At 38.1% G+C, this 20,842-nt stretch overlaps 1 protein-coding gene across 1 annotated transcript; it reads right to left on the bottom strand.

The window, feature by feature from the left end:
• Positions 1-374: 374 nt before the first annotated feature.
• Positions 375-20,439, bottom strand: ttc12 (tetratricopeptide repeat domain 12). Its single transcript, XM_077542078.1, has 21 exons — positions 20,181-20,439; positions 19,809-19,963; positions 19,677-19,698; positions 19,443-19,520; positions 19,208-19,329; positions 19,044-19,103; positions 17,506-17,577; positions 16,840-16,900; positions 15,698-15,886; positions 11,656-11,725; positions 10,278-10,366; positions 9,392-9,560; positions 8,842-8,937; positions 7,383-7,446; positions 7,159-7,293; positions 6,152-6,244; positions 5,972-6,040; positions 3,595-3,696; positions 2,567-2,666; positions 2,150-2,378; positions 375-857 (listed from the first exon to the last, which is right to left on the bottom strand). The coding sequence occupies exons 1-21, from the start codon at positions 20,248-20,250 to the stop codon at positions 788-790; spliced, it is 2,115 nt and encodes a 704-aa protein (XP_077398204.1). The 5' UTR covers positions 20,251-20,439; the 3' UTR covers positions 375-787.
• Positions 20,440-20,842: the final 403 nt, after the last annotated feature.

Below are 20,842 nucleotides of genomic sequence, written 5' to 3'. Positions count from 1 at the left end.
GTTTGCATTGTTGTTAGGGGGAGGGGGAAAAGGTTCATATTTATCTGCAGAACAGTTGTCCAAACACATACGGGGTGTGCAAACATTATTCTTTCAGATTTCCCGCTCTGACCTTCCCCCTGTGGGTTTGTTCAATATTTAAATAGTTCCTCCTTCTTCTGACCCAGTAAGTTCTTAAATAAAATGTTCAAACTGTTTGTTTGTTTTTCATAATTAAATACTCACTTTTCAACACACTTGTATAATTTAAGAACATTTTAAAATCTTTTGCCACCATCTACACCATTCAAGCAAAAAAAAATGTACCAAAGGAATCAATTATTTATAATATAGACTGGACAAAACTGTCAAAAATATAGAACATACTCAGAATATTAAAGATCACCACAAACTTTATTATTTATTTTTTTTAATAAATACATGTAAAGCACCTTGAAACTATATAGTAGCTTGGGTGTTTTAAGCAAAGGCACGTATGATTCCAACTGTGCGTTACTGCAGCTTGGCGAGTATCACTCATTCATGTAGCTAGGCTGCTGAAGTATTTGGGACAAATGTCTTGCTGGATTCATGTATCATATCCAGCATAATTAATAACATTACAGTCGGTGCGATTTTGGAATGTATTAATCACGTTAATATGGCAAAGCTGACTGAGCTGGCCCCACCGCCGCTGCATCTTCATGCTAATGAGTCGACATTCCACATGGGCTTCAAAAACAAGGTCAGTCAAGAACACTGTTACAAGTTGTTAAAAAAAAAAGCAAAAAATATTATCCTCACATCCTTATTTAATGAACTTCATACAGGAGTGCAGGATCTCTAAGCCGTGTAGCTCTCGAAGTTTGCTCACGTGTCTGAAAAATACAATTAGAACGGTGACAAGTTGCTTTCTTTTATGAATAAAGGTCAACATATTCTTTGGTCTTGAGAATTTTATTTATTTATTTTTTTTTATAAAAGCGAGTGAAGGTTTCGCTGCAGGCCGATCACTTCCCGCATGTGATTGACGTTGATTTTATGCAACATCGGGTCTAATCAATGAGGAAAATAAGTGTTGAGGAGGAGAGTTATTGACAGGTTCTGCTGTGGACTAAATATAACAAGCGGCCGTGTTTTATAAATAGATTGAGGAACTCCTTTATTCTCTGATGCTTTTTTTCTTTTTCTCCTACTCTCCTAAGTGACAGACTAAATAAAATAAAAATAACACAAATATTTTTAAAAAGATGTTTATCTACTTTTAGACAACAATAATTTACATGCTCCAATACTTGTCACTGTGTAATTGGGAATCAATGAGTAACTCATGCGAGGGAGTGATGGGAACACAAGACAGCAGCATGCGTGATATGAAAGTGGAAAAATAATACCAATAATACAGTACAACATCCAAAAAAATTCTCATGTCTTACAACCAAATTTAAGCTATTCAAATTTCTAGATATGATCAACGTTATGCATTTGTTTATTTTTTTAATGATTTATATATATATATATATATATATATATATATATATATATATATATATAATGTATACCCTAAATGGGCCATATGCTGAAAATTTGGACACACCTTCTCATTTTCTTTATTTTCAAGACAATTTCTATTTGTAGATTCTCACTGAAGGCATCAAAACTATGAATGAACACATGGAAAAAAAAAAGTGAACTAATTGAAAACATGTTTTATATTCTAGTTTCTTCAACACGCTTGGCATTCCCTCAATGAGCTTCAAGAGTAGTCGTTACCTAAAATGGTTTTCCAACAGTACTGAAGGAGTTCCCAGAGGTGAGAAGTGTGCAAAGTAATCAGAGCAAAGGGTGGCTATTTTGAAGAAACTAGATTTGAAAATGTTTTCAGCTATTTCACCTTTTTTTCTTTCTTTTCTTCTTCTTTTGATCTGAAAGACAAATGTCTTCGGTGTACAGCAAAAACAAAGGAACTGACATTGCCTTTCCAACTGTATATTAGTAAATATGGGTGCCATGCTGGCGAGGAGGAACTCAATTTCTAATTTGGATTTTGAGCAAAAAAAAAATTGGGAAACCATTCGCTAACTGCTATTTCGTCACTTATTGCTGCTCCGCACCTTGTTCTATCGTATAATCACGACAATGCGCTTCGCATAGTGACGTGATTGCGCACCTGGGCTCGTATCGACACAGCTTCCCCAGAGCAATGGCTGCATTTTGCTGCACAGCTGTCCTCTTAGCGTCTCCGGCAGCATGGCGAAGCAGCTCGAGCACGATATCAGTGCCCAGCAGGTTGCTGGCAATGCCCTTCAATTCAAGGCAATGGGCCAGGCACAGGAGCGCATTTCCTGACACCATCTCATCACAGCTGGAGCTCAGCAAACGACGGAGAACAGACAGCTCTGTTGCCAATGATAGACAAAGAGCAAATTGGAAGAGAATACGGAGTGTTCAAATATGTGAACAGTCATATGTGCAATGGCATGAGAATCAACAGGCATGCACAAATGTATTTTCGCATATTTGGTAAAATCCTAAAATATCATTCATGCTTGTGAAAAGTAAAAAGATTCTGTCAATCATTTCTTACTTTTGTCAGACTTCACCAGCTCCTTGCGGGCCAACTGGCTGGCGGCCGTGCACACCGTCAGAATCTTTATAGCGCACTTAGTGGCAGCCAAGTCAGCATGCTGGCAGCCAGTCAACATAAACAACACATTATTCGACAAACACTGAGAGACATGTTTTTGAACTGAATAAAACTATCCCAGAGGGCACTATAACAGGACCTAATGGTCAAGTTCACTGATGTGAGCAAGGTAAGGCATACAAAAATGTCACTGGTAAAAAAAAAAACACAACCTATAATTAAACAACTAAAAATCAAGCATCTTAATGACAACCAAAATGTTGTTAAAGAGTAAGTCAACCCAAAAATATTATTTGCATTATGTTCTATGCGCCCCTACTAGTCTAAAAATGACTGATTAATGTCGTGTTTGTGGAATATGAACTAAGTAGCAAAACCCACACATTTTTATCCATCTCGTTGGTGGCCATTTTGCCACTTGGTGTTGACTGAAAATGACATCACAATGCCTAAAGGCTCAGGTAATGACCTGGTCGTGTGATGTTCGCAGTTTGTGAACGTCGCACAACCACACTCAGGAAACAGGTGAGCTGTGATTGGTGCTTGCCTGAAACCTGAGCAACTATGATGTCATTTAGATTCGACAGCAAGTGGCAAAATGGCCACCCACTGGGATGGATAATACAGGTGTGTTTTGTTGCTTAAGTCATACTCCACAACCACAATTTTAAGGGGAAGTTTTTTGCTGTTGGTTTTGTTTTGTTTTTTTGCCGGCCCAGTGAAAATAGATTTTTGACGTCTATAGCCGTAAATGGCACTGAATGATTTAATGTTAAACCCTAAACCTTAAAAGGGGAAGCAAGTCAAAAATTGGCTCAATGTGCTGCAAATATACGGGGGCCCACTGATTGATTGTCGATTACACTGTACTATAAATTAAACCTGGCTGTCTGTATTAAAATAGATTATGTTCCATTTCTGGCATCAATATCCCTAAACCGATTGTGGTTGTGTGTACAGTTGGGCACCTTGAGCTGTCGCTGCACCGTCTTCACCACATCTCGCTGAACAGCCTGATTAACAGCCTCGGAGGACTGAGGGAGGACGGTGCTCAACACACCCATGGCTCTCTGGAGGACAAAGAAGAATGTTATCCAAACAATGGTCATTCAGTTTAAAGGTAGAAGGAATATAAAGCAAAGGTGGTACAGTTTCATAGTGCGGAGTGTATCAAGAAATTCCTGTGTTGAGTGGAAAAAAGGCTGAAAGAGAGTATTCAAAGAAAATGACCTCTAGCAGGAGAATTGAGTCATAATGGAGATAGGTTGCAAATGGAGAAAGAATACCAGATGCACGCGTTACTACATTGAATCAATAGGCATTCGAAACTGGATTTGAAGCAATAGAGAAGGAAAATGGCATTGTGCAGGTGGTGAGAATTCAGCCTTGTAGTGCGGCCATAAAAAGATAAAGGCCAGGACAATATAAAAGAGAAAATCAAGTATTTAAGAAAGGCCCCAGGGTCTTGTCTGATTTGGGAGGCAATTTATAGATTAGGGACCAACTTCAGCATCTCAAGTTTGCTTTTGTATCATGCGGTTCAATTAAAAAGACCATACTTGTTTTTTTTTTTTGTTTTTTTTTGTTTTTTTTAAGTAACCCAGCCTTTTCCAAACTTTCCAATCCCCCATCCCATACCCACATCCCGAACACACCTTCAACAACAAAACAAAATTCAAAACAAAGCAGTTTGACAGTGGATGTGCAACACTGCATCAAGGTTTCTCAAGAGCCCTCAAAGTTACACTCAAGCAATATTGGAAAAGGGTTAGGAATAAAAGTAAGGATGTTCAAAACCACTTTTTTTTTTCAGGCCAATATATAGTACGGGTACTCAACTTTTGAGTCGTCACCAATGTCACTAGTATTCTCTATAAAGAGAATGGTTGAACCAATTTAAGATTACAAATTGAATTGTTACCTAATTGGTAACACACGATTGAATTAAGTTATTCACTTGAATTAAATTAATCCAAAATTAGTCAACAGAGAATATTTTAAGCTTAGTGAAGTCTTAATTAATTAAACCTATTTATTCACTTTGGATTAACTTAATTCAATCGTGTGTTACCAATTGAAGTGATTTTTTTTTTAAGTTGGTCAACAATACAATTTGAAATCTTAAATTGGTTCAATGATTTTCTCTTCAGAGTCTACATAAAATTCCCCAGCAATATATTACAATATAGCATTTTTCCTTAAAACTGCTACAAATTAATTGCAATTATCTATTCCTCTAATTTCTAATTTTTCATGTCAAAACGCTGATTTAGTTTCAATCACCTCTAAAATCTGCTGCAAATTCTCCTCCGAACAGAAAATATTTGCAAGATCGGAAAACAAATTGAATTTAATTAATTTTGATACCCTACATGTCATGAATATAACAAATATTTTTGGACCTAATATTGACCCCTGTGGTACTCCACATGTGATGTTCCTGTACTTAGATTTATGCTCAACTATTTGCACAAACTGTTGCCTGTTTATTAAATAGCTCTGCTGCTAGCTCAACCCAACCCATATAATATATAATACCTTCCCAACTAATTGAATAGTATGGTGTGGTCAATGGTGTTCATTCAGTTTGTAAGGCCTTTGCCCAAAGTGGTCCCATAAGGATGGAAACATAGAAGCACAGGATAAAGGGGCCAAGATGTCGAGCATCACATCTGACGGACAAACCCATCCCTTTAAGAGGTGTGTCTCAAAACATCTGTCCATATAGTGTGCCTGTATCATATCTTGAACGGTACGATACTTTCCAAAGGCAATGTAAAAAAGGGCATCGGTAATTGCTTCTAAGAGGACAGTACTTGGTATTCATGCTTGAGGGATTTTAGCGAACCCAACACCGCATTAAAAAGACAGCGAGGGAAGATAGCATGAGAAGATTGGACAATGTCAAAAAAAAAAGATGTTGACATGAGGCAGGATGAAAAAAAATAAGCCTGCCAGGCAGTTGGTGTGCAGTAAAAGTGAGTGACGAGACAGATGGGTGCAAGTGTGGGACACTATGGCCGCTGCTTAGGTAGAGTGGAACTGCTGAAACAGCCATTAGTACAGACAGCAGCACCTGGAGCTGGAGCTTTTAATCAACTACAGTGACGTATATACAGCACCCCCTGAACACCGAGAAATTCAGCTTCTACACGAGGGTTTTGTTGCCAGAGGGCTTACAAGCCAGGAAATGACCCACAAATGTCATGTGGTTTTGCTTTGGAAAATAAAACTTGTCAGGAAACCTCAGTATGACTGTAAAACATGAAAACCTAAAGGGAGTCAGGCCCTTCCGATGCATTTTGTCTGTGTGTTACAGTGCTATAAAAAGGATCACTCACTCACCGTAACAACACCGTCGTCGTCATTCCTCAGCAGGTGCATGCAGCAGCCACACAGTGAAACTGCGCTTTCCTATAAATAAACATCTTACATCTTAATAATATAAATAATAAATAATACAAGAAATGAATTAAGCATCACACTCAATACATTTATGCTGCTTTTTGAGATGATGAACCTTACCTTGATGACAGGGGAGGTCAGGGTTGAAAGGTTGATGATCAACCCAAGGAGAGGGTAAAGAATCTCATTGAAACTGCATGCCATGCATTGCTTCTATAAAGATATTCAACAGTCGTACCCAGTTAGTGATTATTATTATTATTATTATTATTATTATTATTATTATTATTATTATTATTATTATTATTATTACATTTACAGTAAATACTTGTAATCTGTCTTGGGAAATTATAACGATTTATGTATGCAGATAAATCTTATGGTGTTTTTTTTTTTTTTTTTTTCCATTTCCTTAGTGTGGCATCTTTTTCATTGACCTATGGGGCAGTTATGAGTATGAGAGAGCCCTATAAATGACTAATAACTAATTAAACAGTCTGCTGATTACATCGGCTGATATTGGCCCATTTCAAAACAATTATAATTGGATGGCGTTTTGCCAATTAAACAACGATAAACACTTCATTTTTCCTAAGTATTTTTATTTATATTCTACTGTTTTGGAGTCACTTTTATGGGAAACTTTTTAAAGCCAAGTGAAAACATTCTTTATATGTGCCCCCACAAAGCATTATGATTAATATGTATTAAAAATGCATTTGTGGAATATGAATTAAGCAGTAAAATCATTTTTATCCATCTCAGCGGGGTGGCCATTTTGCCACTTGCTGTCAACTGAAAATCACCCAATCACGGCTCACCTGTTTTCTGGCTTTGGTCATCTGACGTTCGCAAGCTCCGCCCAAGTTAAACAATTAGAAAGTTAGCAAAACACTGAAATGTTTTGCTTGTAGTTCACATCATTATTGTTGTAAGCATTAAGAGACCAAAAAAGAAGTTATTTTAGTCAAACTAATCAACCGAGTCATCAGTTCTCTATTTTTTTTCTACCAAATATTGGACTCGACATCCGACCACGTGGGAAAAAAAGTTAAAGCAATTATTTTGATCTACATTACATCTTCTACGTTTTCTACACAACTATACAGATAGGCGATGGTACTCACGATAGTTAGCAAGAAGGCCTTCCAACATTCTGCATCGTGAGCAAGAGTGTGACGGATGACATCATCTCTACTTAGACTGCCAACAGCTGATAAAAGCGAAGGGACTACGTGACGATTGTCCTTGCTGATATTGCTCTGGAAAGTGAAAACATGCGTTTGACATACATACTCAAAAAGTAAATACTGCATCCATTTTTATTTTTTTTTATTTTTTATCATCTCACCATTATTGTTGTGAACGGCTCAGAGACAGAGTCTGTCACTACATTCCTTATCTGGAGGCAAAATCTGCAAAACATAACACGGAAGTAGGACAGATATTTGTGCATGTTGCCACACATTATGGATAAAATTAATAATGAATGCGTGATTAAGTCCAACATGCACGTGACCTCGCAGGCGCCATATGGAGACTTCATTTACAACGAGCAAATGTAACCTTTCAAGACGACAAATTGGTGCATTAAATGACCATCTTGTACTCCCTAATTTGCAAGAAATGTCAAACCAATTAGGTAACATTTCTCCAATTCTGCATTTAGTGATTTCCTTGGAAGATTTGACTTGGCATAAAGCTGAGTTGATAAAGACTACTTTTAATCCAATTGAATCAATTTTCTGTGGTGCGTTTGCTCTTTAGGATCACAAGACGGCTCTCTGGACACTTAATTAGGGACACCTGAATAACAAAGTTTTAGTGCAGCGTACCACCCCTAAAAACCCTCTCGACATGTAGAGATTCTTTCATGTACTACTCAAGGGAGCATGTAATGTTACTACTGCAGTACCACGCTTTAGAAATGCTGATCTAGACATTCTAAACATGAGCAATATCAAAAACATATGCGCTTAGTAGTCAACTTGTAGTTGTTGTAGTGATGGTATGCCGTGATTTATTCATTATTGTAATCCTTTCATACTTTGCCGAGCAAAAATAAGAAAGTGGTCGGACGAATCCGCGCAATATGCATTCACCTGTATAACGTTAAGTATGGTGATCCACAGGGTTCACTTCTGGGGCCTCTGCTGTTTTCATTCTATCTGGTCTATAACATTGCATAGCTATAAGAAATTCAAAACTCTGTTGAATTAGTTAATAGTGTCAAATTTCAACTGGGAATTAGGATTTAAAAGGCAGAATACATTTTATTAAATCCCTATTCGTTTTCTAATTCTGCTGGGTATCCTTGTTTTTTTGTGTTCTCTTAATTTTTTTGTGGTTGGTAAGCATACAGACAAAATGCATGATTTTGACGTCGCTGAACTCGGTGCCACATAACTCTCTAAGGAAGATACGGCGGAAATTGATCACCCCATTTCAGTGCCTGGCACGTCGACTTATTTCCTGCTGTGTTCAAGAGCCCCAGTTGTCCTTTCATGTCTGTTTTCATGAGGCTTCGGAAAGGGGAACAGCTTGAAAACAGCTTTTTACCTTGAAGAGACATTAACACTTGGGCCACGCGTTGATTTATTAAAGATGCTGCCTTTTCCATTTCGCTGAGAACCTTTTGGTGATGGAGCCAGATTCTGAAGTGCGTTTAATATAGATATGATACATGGAGGTATAATAGGCTGGCCTGTGGGTCACACTCATTTCTCGAAAGGTGTATTCCCACATTTGGAAACACGAATCATTTGGTAGTATTTGAGAGCAGAATCGGGTTTGTAGTGCTGTGCTTGTACTTTTTTTCTCTCGCCAACTCCTGGAAAATGAGGAGCGCTCTGTTCTCCCGTTGTTGCCCTGGCCTCGAGATGCACGCCATGAGGCTTCTCGTTAACCTTTAGAGTCAGATTAAGCAAGGGCAGATAGGAAAGAAAGTAAAGAGAAAGGACACAAAAGGGAGAAACGATAAAGCGTTTTGGCAAATGACACCTTATTAACTTGAAATTGCATTTTGTCAGAAAATGCTGAGAGAGGTTATGCCGAGGCAAAAATGCAGAGGAAAGAAGTGTGGGCTCAATACTTCACCGTATGGAAGTCCTCGGATAGCATGCTAATATGCCCAACATTAAATTCATATTCCAAAGCTAAGTCATTAAGATTTTAATAAGGCTATAATCAAGCTGCATTATAAATTGTAATTGCTCTGGAATTCAATTTGGCGTTATCACACGTTAATGACAATAAAGGAAATAACTGCATCACATTTGAAACAGATTTGAATGCAATGTAAAAAAGTTAGCACAAAAACATGACAGCATACATCCGACGATAACAAAACAAATATCATACATGGGGACATCCAAGTTGTCAAAGAGAAGACGTCTGCCATGTGCCGTAAGCGAGAACAGACATAACAATTCTAGGCATTCTTTCTGCACTGCGTCATGTTCAGATGAGACCAAGGGGACAATGGACTCTTTGGACACGGGACATGTCAGCAGTGTTTTCTGGTTTTCCTCTGAAAACCACACAAAGAGATGTTTACATCAATCTCAGGACATATGGACAAAAGTATTGGAACACAATCAGGAAATTACAATGGGAACTAATTAGGGCTGTCATAATGAAAGCGTTAAAAAAAATAATACCTCAGTTAACTCAGTTTTATTTACTTCCCGTTATGGCCTATAACCTGCAGCCAAACCTTGCCACTGGCGCGAAGATGGACAAACACAGACTACAGGTAGTTTTACTGTTGGAGAAATTTCAAGTAATTTGTGCACTTTACAAAGCCAAATTCAAAAAGCATTTTAGTTGGACGTCTTTGGCATGTCATCTCAGAGCAAAATACCCCACTCAAGTTGCCTCCACGGGGCCTTGCAAATCAACCCTTCTGAAATGCGCTGCTTGTGAGATTAACCTTTATAGGAGATTAATCGCGATTAATTACACAAATTTGTGTAAGTGTTAGTTTGAAAAATGTAATCATTTGACAGCACTAGAAATAATATAAATGTGATTCTTTCAATGACATTTTATGATGAATGATGTTGGAATCTGTGAGGTGTGAATCCAAAAGAACACAGTTGCGTCTAATACAAGAGCTGCAAAGAAATCCAAAGACAAAGGGATGAATCACTGTCACCGGGATTCTTGACAAAAGAGTGCTCAGGTGTCTGTATAGCAAGCTGTGCAGATTACGTTCCCATTTTGATTTTTCTTTTTCTCTGCATACCGTTTTCCCTGCATGTGATTGTCCAAACATTGAGAATGCAAACACACAAATCTTGGCTGCACGGGTCATTTGCTTCCTGCAACAGGCAACTGTGGGGGGGAAAAAAACAAACAAAGATAAAAATCATTTGTTTTCTACTAACTGATTAAAATTCACTTTGTAATTGGTTTTTGGGGCACTGTGGTAATTGGCCATTAAAGTGTGAAATTACACAACTAAATAAATACCTATACTTTTTTGTGAGCTGCCAATGTGAAAACGTGTCTTCAAGAGAGCTGCTACAATCAGGCTCATTTAAATAAATATCGACCCCATGCTCAGTTTGACCGTCCGATTATTTGGTAGCTACCTAGTGGGCTCGCAAGACACTGCTGTATTGTTACATTAAAGGGAAAGTCAACCCAAAAATGCAGCCCCAGTAGTCTAAACACTGTATTCTGATTAATATTGTGAATGTGGAATATGAGTTTGCGGCATGGTGGATGACTGGTTAGCACGTCTGCCTCCCAGTTCTGAGAACTCGGGTTCAAGTCCAGGCTCCGGCCTTCCTGGGTGCATGTTCTCCCCGTGCCTGCGTGGGTCTTCTCCGGGTACTTTGGTCTCCTCCCGCATTCCAAAGACATGCATGGCAGGTTAATTGGGTGCTCCAAATTGTCCCTAGGTGTGCTTGTGAGAGTGGATGGTTGTTTGTCTCTTTGTGCCCTGCGATTGGCTGGCAACCAGTTCAGGTTGTGTCCCGCCGGCTGAGATAGGCTCCAGCACCCCCCGCACCCTTGTGAGGAATAAGTGGTCATGAAAATGGATGGATGGATGGAATATGAGCTAAGCAAAAACATTTGGACTGACTTCCCCTTTAAGACCTCTCTCTCACGACCTGTCAAAACTAAGCATCCGTATTTTTAGAAAGCTGGACATTTTGAAATATTTCTCAAATTGGCCCTCATTAAATGTGCATGTGAACCTCAATGAAGTGTCTGCTGAGTGTGGATGTACAATGATTTCAACACTTCTGCCAGATATGCAGCAGTATCGAAATCAGCTATTTTTACCAATTTGCAGCTGCATTCCACTGACACTGAGTGTTCCCACTTTGATAATGGCAGTGCTAACAATTGATGAGGATGCGACAAGTTAATTATAACCTCACTGACGTGACATGAGGGAGTCAGGATTCACAATTTCTGAGAGAAGTGGGAAAAAAAAAAAGCTCACTTATTTCAATCTTCTGATTATAATCTTGTCCTCGCACAACAAGAGCGGGTCAGGAAGCGATCTCCCTACACTCGGCCATCATTGTCCGCGAATGTGCCTATCTGCTGCTCCATTTGTCAAAGCTCCGCTGAGAGCTGACAGCCAACTCTCCCTCCGGTCTCCTTACCTCCTCGTTGTGTCATTGCTGTCGATGATACTGAAGCCGTTGTGCAGCCTGAAAAGCGTCTGGCCACTATCTGTTAGGGCGAAAGTAGTACATGACATGGGATCAAAAGTGTGCCATATTTCATCATTCCCATATGGAAACTTTAGCGGGTGTGGCGACATTGCAGCTCTCACATTTAGTTGCATTTACCTTGTTAGCAGCGTCGGACGTGAGAGAAAAAAGTGAGCTTTAGAAGCAATGGCGCGATTCCTAGCTAACAATGAGCTGCATTACACAGAAAGTCAAACCGAGAAGTGAGCCATTATTTTTAAAGGCGGAATGTCAACCCTGCTGAGATACTTGCAGGGGCGAGTTATGTAAGTCTTGCCCTTTTCTACTGAATGGCACGGGCAGACAGGTTTTTTATCACTCGGCAGTCATCAAAAAGAAGAAAAAGAAATATTGGATGAGAAATGTTAGCGAGTGTGAAGGAAAATATACTGCAGTGATGCTTAAAAAACAAATTACTACATGAAATGAATCAAGTTTCGCCATTCTTGGCGTGGTGTAGTCCATCTGTATTTATGCTGGGGTGGGAGTGGTTGCAAAAGTGTGTGAAAATTACCATATAGAAGAAAAAGAAGGCAGTGAGCATGATGGATTATATGCAAACTACAATGTCTGCCTTTTGGCAATGCCTCAAAATGAGTTGGTGTAAGCTTTACACACTTTCAAAGTCAACTGTTGGGTCACAACGAGGGAGAGCGGTAGCATTGTGAGAGGAAAGTCTGAAGCTTCGAACAGCTTCACAGTCACACAATAATAACAATAATAATAACGAGCTATATCTACTCAGGAGTTTAGATTGAGCAAATGTTGATTGATAGATTTGATCAAATGTGAAATGTGTTCCACGACGCTATATAAATAAAGATGACTTGACTTGACTTATGGCCAATAAATGTTTTTCATCCCATTATTTACCTTAATCAGGCTTGGAGAGTGATGGAATATATACTGTGTTAGTTCTTTAGGGAGTAACAGAATACATATTACATGTGTTAACGTTTTCAGGAAACAACAAAAATGGAACTGAAATCATTTCAACAGATAAAAAAGAAAAAAAAAAAGACAATTTTTTTTTTTATTAGATTGCAGGTACACTTATTAATGTTACGTTATTAACTCTTTGACCGCCAAAAACGTTTAATGACGTATGCTAAAATCCTAATGAATGCCGCTATAAACGTTAATTGACGTTTACTGTACTGAGGATGTTTTTTTTGTTTGTTTTTTCCTCAATGGGCAGTGCTATGTCTTGCGCAGCACTGCCTGCTCAATGGGTTGTGGAATCAAAAACACCCACTAACTATGGCCAGCAGATGGCAGCATTGTATCTCTTTTCAATGGGCTCACAGTATATGAAATTACAATGAAACACGACTGATATCATAAAATTGAACGTTTTCAAGGATGACGTGAATGATCAAAGCCTTTGTCACATTAAATCTAATTCATAGAGCGTCAATAAACAAAAAAAAAAAAAGTGTCTAAGTCACTATTGTGCAAAAAATGTATCTTTTCAATGTCACTCAAATTACCTATTTTTGAATGGTGATTACTAAAGAATAGAATAAGGTAGAAACATACTTTTTTTTATGTTTATGTCGTCGTGGCTTACAATATTTTGTTTGCCTTGAAAGATGAGTGAAAATGCTCGAAATCGGCTGGCACTGTTGGGGTTTATTTTTGGATAATGTTTGGCAGTCAAAGAGTTAATGTATGTAACAGAAAACATCTACATGTTACGTTTTCAGGATACAAAAAACTAACTGCAATCCATTACAATTACATAAGAAACAATCAGATTGCAGTTACCTACATTTATTTAAAAAAAAAAAAAAAAAAAAAAAAAAAGTGGATTATTTTGCAGGATTTTTAATAGGGGGACATTGGGGAGAGAAACTTCGCAGTCAAGTCATCTCCCGCTCTTAAATTAGCTGGCCAAAGAGCTAAGTGAATAACTGCTCACAATATACAACATAGCCAAAGAATTCATTCGAATAAGGAGTAGGTATAAACATTTATAGTTGAAACGTCAATGGCACGTGATTCCCTGAAAAAAAACAAAAACGTTTAAGACGACAAACCCTGTGCAGCCCCATTTTGACCAGTTTTGAGCAATTCACGTAATCACTGTGACGTGTTTTTGATTTATTTTTTTTAAACTTGTTTATTTGTCTATGACGTCATCAAGTATGGCCATAATTTCGAAACAGCATATTTCAGCATAATGTTTTTCCTTCGAGGAAAAAAAAACAAAAAAACATTGACCATGGCTGGTGAATGCAGCCTGTGAGGCTCCAATTAGCGTTTTATGAAAATCACGATCGAGCTTCACCAAAATCGATGTGCACATCTGTATGCATGCCCAAATTATACTCTGACAAATTTAGAATGAAAATTGTAATATAGGTCCAGAGTTTGACACATTTAAAGAGTTAACCTTGCTGATGTCTGCCTGTTGCCTTAAATCCTGCCCAGCATGCTCCAAGAATCACAACTTTTCCATCTGAAGAACCTCGGGCCAGGTTGTCATTTAGCTACGAAGCTGATAGACAGGTTTTTTTTTGTTTTTTTTCATTCCCTCCCTCCCACACTCTCAAGGACTGACAGGAATGAGTGCAAGGCCTGGTGATGGCATCGACACCTGCAAGCACAGATGTTCCATTAAATTGCTGCCAGAATGGCTTTTCAAAAGATTATTACTGTCTGCTGTTGTCACACAACTTGGCTTTGTCTGCACCAACAACTAAGACAATCACATTTTTTAATGAATTATTTGAGTTTTGAACTCCACAGCTGCAGATGAAATCACGGTGCTAAGGGATGCGTCTCATTCTGTCAACGGTTGCTCTCCAATCCAATCATTTCATAAAATGGAGGTTAATCACTTCCAAACATTGAAAATTTTTAGTCGACTTTTTTTAGTGAGAATATCAAATAAGCATTCATAAAACACAGTTATGCAGAAATGTTGTGCCTTAATCGCTTAATTTATTCTTGTCAACATTATTTATCAGCTAATCTAACAATAAGTAATCATCCATTCCATGTACAAATTGTGAATTACAGCGAACAGTTAATTGCTGAATGGCTATCACGAGATTGTTGCAACACTCTAAAAAGTTATCGTGGAAAGCCATCTATTTGTATACTGTTAATTTTATTAGCCATTTTCAAATTTATTCTCAGTTTTAGTCCAGTTTGAATCACACTTGTAGTTTTTATCGTTGTTAGTCAACCTCATCCTGTTCTTATTTAGTCACCTTTAGTTGACTATAAGTCAAGCATTTTAGTTTTTATTTTAGTCCAAGAAAACATCATTTTATTCGTCTAGTTTTAGTCAGGACACCATTTTATCCTTTTACATTTTTTTTTTCAGCAGATATTTTAATCTAATCTAAAACTGCTTCAAATCATTTTCAACCTCACACACAATTATCAACCAGTGGCTAGTATGCTACAAGCTAGTAAGTTAGCCAGACAAATCCACGACATATCCGTAAGTGGAGCTCTTCTTGCTGTTGGATAAAATGGATTAATGAGGGGAGCCACTTCGGTTGGCCGGGAGTCAGCTGCATTCCCTCCCACTATGGCGCTCAACAGTACAACAGCACCTCTTCTAAATGCGTCTGTCGAGCAATATATCAAAAGAAAGAAAAGTCCACCCAGGTGCACAATTAGAGTGTACTCTAGTACTGGGCACGAAAATAGGGCCCAAAGACTTGTAACTAAAACTGTTTATCCTCTCATTATTGGAATAAAAAAAAAAAGTCCCATTTGTTGCTCTGCTACAGGTAAGTCACTACAAGCACTTAAATACTGCCTTTTCTTGATTTATTTCCTTTTGGAACTTAGGAACCCTCCTGAGATCGGTGAATCAGTGGAGCAGGTTATGAAGAAAGACTAGAATGAGCACAAATTGATTCAGAGACAGCTCCTTGTTCAAAGAGAGAATTGAAAGAAAAAAAGGAAAAAAAAGAAGAAGAAGAACACTCACTCTCGGTCACTGCTTGGGAGAGAATCTCCAATATTCCGCAGTAGTAGAGCAGCATCTGCCCAGGCTCTGACAGTTTCTCCACAAGCTGAGGGATGAGCTTGGCCTTTTCCACTCCCTTGTCAAAATCTTGCTTCGCATTGAATTCTTCACTCTCCTTCTTCTCTTCCAGCTCCATCTTGGTCAGGTATTCTGTATTACAGGAATGCAAGAGTCATATCCTCCCAACGTCCTTATTTGTCCTGATGCGGCTATTGCACTTTGGATTTTCTAGCTCAAAATCTGAATTGTCAATAGCAGCCACGTACAAAGAAAAACAGATTACAACGCATCAAAACAAAATTTGACAACAACAACTTTGAGTCATGGCCGTGGGTGCAATGCTGGTCTACAATTGCCCACAACACACCTGTGGCTGACTACATCATCCTGCATTTTATATGGCAATGTCAAGCACGTCTATTTTCTGTGTCCACAATGTAAAGCCCGCGTGCACTCCGCCCCCCCTAATTTGTTTCATCCAATAAAGTTGCATAACAGCGCAAAAGCCCCGTTAGGCCCAGTTCTATTTGCGCAAAGTCTTGGAAAATACCAAAAGAAAGAAGACTCAGGAGTTAGACTTTGTGCTAGGCTGCATTTTGATTCTCTGTATGTCATGGTTATAGATGAAAAACAACAAATTCTTGAATCTTTGATTTATATTGTGAAGGTGTACCAAATTAAGAGCCCAAGAGACCTGCCGACATTAAAATGGGGGGCAGACCACTTAAAAAATGATGAGTTTCTTTGGTATTTGAGAAACTGATCATTTTTGTTTTACTCTATAAACTACTGACAGCATACTCAGGGCATCCAATCGATTGCAGCTGGACTGTTCTGTTTCTGATGAGATGTGTCTTCCAAGACAAAAACAACAGTCCAGTTGCGATCGATTCATTGCCCTGAGGATGAATTGACCTGCATGAAAGAGAATATTCACAGGCATACTGACAACATAACTCCCAAATTCAATGTATTGCCATTTAAACTATTTATTTGCCAAAAAATAAAATGGTCAAAATACCAAAAAAATGTCCAGTATTTTTTTTTTTCTGTCTTGGCTTTTTCCAGAGTTGATGAGCAATGGGAAATGAGTCATCCTTTACCTTTTGCCATGTTCTCCATCTGTGGCTCAAGTTGAGCTATCTTTTCAAAGCATGTTCTGGACTAGGGAAAAAGGGAGAATGATTTGTTTATTGCAATGTGTATCTGCACTCACTCAATTACTATCTCATTATCTACCACAATATCATGAAAGGCGTTACCCAGAATTAAGTGAGAAGTCAAACGTCAATAACATGTTTTGGCCATGTTTAATGAGATGTTCAAGTATGCACTTTCCTGCCTTATTTCATTATATACTTTTCCCATCCTCATATCCCTAAATATTATAAAAAAAATAAATAAATAAAAAAAGCTTCCACTTTCAACCGCTACAGACAGAGTTCCTGTCTCTTCACAAATGTGTTACAAAAATATGGATCAGTGCTACTGCCTTAACAGATGACAGCAAAGATCCAAGGAGGTTTCACATGAAAGCTGACAAACGAAAACGACTTTCATGTGGTTGGACAGTAAAGCTAAGCAGCTTACTCGAATCATGTTGAGCCTTGAAATTCTGTTAACTTGTTATGCTTGTATCAACAGCATAAAAATATCAACGTTAAAACGTGTCTGTCATCCTGAGATGAGACGATGAGCATGCTGTGGCTGCAAATAAGCAATGTGCCAAATATGGAACAGTGTGATGAGATATAATGAGCGCTACTTACTTCAGGAAACTTCTTCAAGCCAAGGTAAGCCTTGCCCATGTGGACGTAAGCCTTAATGCAGTTCTCATTGCACTGATACAAAAAGAAGAGTACAATATTAGTAAGGGCACAAACATCGTGCAATTTGATAATGATGCATGTGACGTATTTCCTATTACAATGGTGCCTTGACGTATGAGTTTATTTCATTCTGTGAAAACACTCAAATCTTAAATCATATATCCCCCCACTACTACTACCTCTACGATTTATGTATTTTGTGCGTGTTATAGATTTGTAAATTGATGTTGTGTATAATTCAGCCTCTTTTATTTTATAGGATATGTAATTTAACAATGCTGTACTGTGTATCTGATACTTCATATGTTAGTTGAATGTAATTTTGGTGCTTCGTATGTTGTTTGTATGTAGTCTTTAACTGTTATGTAATTTTATTTTATGAGGACGACAGATGGAAATTAGCATTTTGCTAAATCTGGTGCAGCCATCTTTTTAATGTTACTGCACACTGTCCTTTTAATAAACCAAACTCAAACGCAAACTTAATTGAATAGAGATGCTGTTAATCTGTTCCAGTCTCCCACCAAAAAATGTGTGCAATATGGTTTTCAATTAATAAGAAAAATGTCACACTATAATTCATACATACATATACTAATGATGTAATTGAATAGAAAGCAAAGAAGCTAAACTGATTTTGCCACTTTTTTTTTTCTTCAATTTAGTGGACATCGTGTTGTACCTTCTGATGTGCTTGCATTGACCACCTGAAGGCAGTACAATACAGATAAAAAGTCTCAGCTACTCAGTAAACCACAATCATAGTAGTTGCTCTTTGCAGAGGATAAAGAATTATATGCCTGTCAGTATTGTTATATTACTTGCCTACATGTGTTCCACTACTATTTGTGAGCAAATATGTGATTTTTAAAATGGCATAACACTGCCACACACAGATGCTTTCCATTAGCCCATCTAAGCATTATTGTATTTCAAAGAGGGGTGTCAAATTAGTGTTAATTTTGAATCAATTTAAAGTAACTCATTATTTTAATGCCACAATTTTATTTTAATGTCACAAGTTACTTCATGTTCAAGATTAGATAGATAGAGCTGTCAGCAATGTCATAAATACAATTGTGCCATCTAGTGGCAGAAAAATGACAACGCAAATCAATATCACTCGTTTTTCACAGTAAAAGGTCAAGTCAACAAAGCAAAATGTGAGACCTGCGACTGACACAATTTCATATTTGTGCATCCCAGTACTAAAGTGTCCAAACAGCCACATTTACAACATTTTACTTCCCCTTTCACTAACTATGCAGTCTTCCAAAAATATGCCAGCTGTTGGCAGTGAAACTGGCTTCAGTTGTGGCTTGATTACAAACAGTTAAATTTAACTTTTGCCAACAGTGTTTCTGTATGACTGCTTTGCTGTGATGTGCATCCCATTAATCTATCCAACCACAGGGTGGCATGATATGACAAATGAGGCTGCAAATGACTGAAGCAAACATCCAGCAGTAGTCGCATACCTTCAGAGCCCATTCACAGTCAATAATGGCCTCCTCGTACCTCTCCAGATTGATGTAAGCCTATGGAGATGCAATCTCATTATACCATGCCTCAAATAGTTGGCAAGTAACATGTAAAAATCCCATTTTAAATCGAGAAAATATATAAATGTATAAAAATTTACTTGCGCTCTGTTGGTATACAACTGCTGCATGTCGCGTAGTTCAGCCAAGCCTTCACTATAATATTTCACAGCAGTCTCATAATCTCTTTGGGCATAGGCTTGATTCCCTTTGTCCTTAAATGCTGTGCAGACAAAAAGCATACAACGCTAAACAGGAAATACAGCTGGCCCCGCAGACGGTAGAGCAACCTGTCCACCTCCCAGCAGCAGATTGAAGTGGCAGGTAACAACACACCGGTGGCCTTTTTCTCTTGAGCGAGCCTCCTCGTCCTCCTGTCTTCCGCATCCCTCTCCATAAACCTCATGAAATTCTCTGGCCATAAAAAGAAAAACAATTCTATTGGCATTTATGTCTACGATGTAAAGCCCCCTGTGGTATAAACAGTAACAATAAAAAGACAAATAAAGAATCTGTTGCCCTTCATTACAAGGGACATTCAGTGTAATATTTATTTTCATTGGGCATTACCTGCACTTTCACTTTGTTCATCCTGCCAAATATAAAGAGCAATTGTAAATATATTATGGACAATTAGGAGATTTGTAAAGGGAAAATATGTTTACATCTTTCTGTGTGTGTGCGTGTGTCTCTACTCTCTACCATAGGAGGCTTAGGTGTTGGATTTGTATTGATTGTGGTCTTGTTGACTTTTGTTCTGCAGGACCCATTGAAGGCTGCAATTCGGCAGTCTGCCTTCTGGATAGCTTTCTGCTGGACTTCCACGTTTGATGAGTTTAGGTCCTTCACAAGCTTGCCTGGGGGAAGGGGTGGGGGTGGGGGCATTTCACAATCCATTGTAGTTAAGAAACTGTTCACCTCAGCTCAATTTAACATAGAGGCTAAAGTTGTTAGAATATAGGCTAACGCAAATGTAAGCTAAATCACCCCAAACAGCATTGCTATATTCTTGCAATTTTTTTTTGACTGGCGAAAGCCCTAATTAGATAACCACATATTAAGGATAACACTTACTTATATCGTCGACATTCTTCAAGAAAACGTCCAAGTCTTCAAGCGAGTCTATATAGTTGTTTGGCTCCATTTCTCTCTACCTTTGTCTCTTTTTCCTATATGTAAAGTACACAGACGGTTCAGGAAAGTTTTCACATAGATGAACTTTTTTTCTGCGCTAAAGAAGGTCAAATTTATTTGTGTGGGGTGATAAAACACCACTTTGCATGTACAGAGCGTCTTTTGCGACGTCACCAGGGATTCGTTGTGAGTTGGCAGCACCGAGATGTTGTCAACACTGTGGGTTACCATGACGACGCGATGCCTTCAACGGTAATTGTAAATTCCACGATCAAACCTAATACGGACATGATGACGCCGTTTAGACAAACTGAAGTCCGAAAATCACAGAAAGTCAATTCATAACAAAAAAAAAAAAGTTAGATACAGACTCTAGTCAAAAAATATATTCAACCTTTTCAAGTCAAATTCATAACGAACATCAATATCCTAGTTTTTTTGTTACTTCGTAATTAAACCTTAAAAAAAATGCTGTAGTTATTATTTCCACTTTAAAAGTTATCATGTTGCAGAATAGTTCGAAACTGTGGTCGGTTACTTTTTTTTTTGTTCTTCTTTTCCTTTTTCTAAAGCAGGTACCTCAGCAGCAGCATCTGAACCAC

The sequence above is a fragment of the Festucalex cinctus genome, chromosome 13, assembly GCF_051991245.1.
Source record: "Festucalex cinctus isolate MCC-2025b chromosome 13, RoL_Fcin_1.0, whole genome shotgun sequence".
In the NCBI taxonomy this organism is placed as follows: domain Eukaryota; kingdom Metazoa; phylum Chordata; class Actinopteri; order Syngnathiformes; family Syngnathidae; genus Festucalex; species Festucalex cinctus.
The sequence above is the reverse complement of the archived record's forward strand: the minus strand, read 5'-3'. Positions and strand labels throughout refer to the sequence as shown.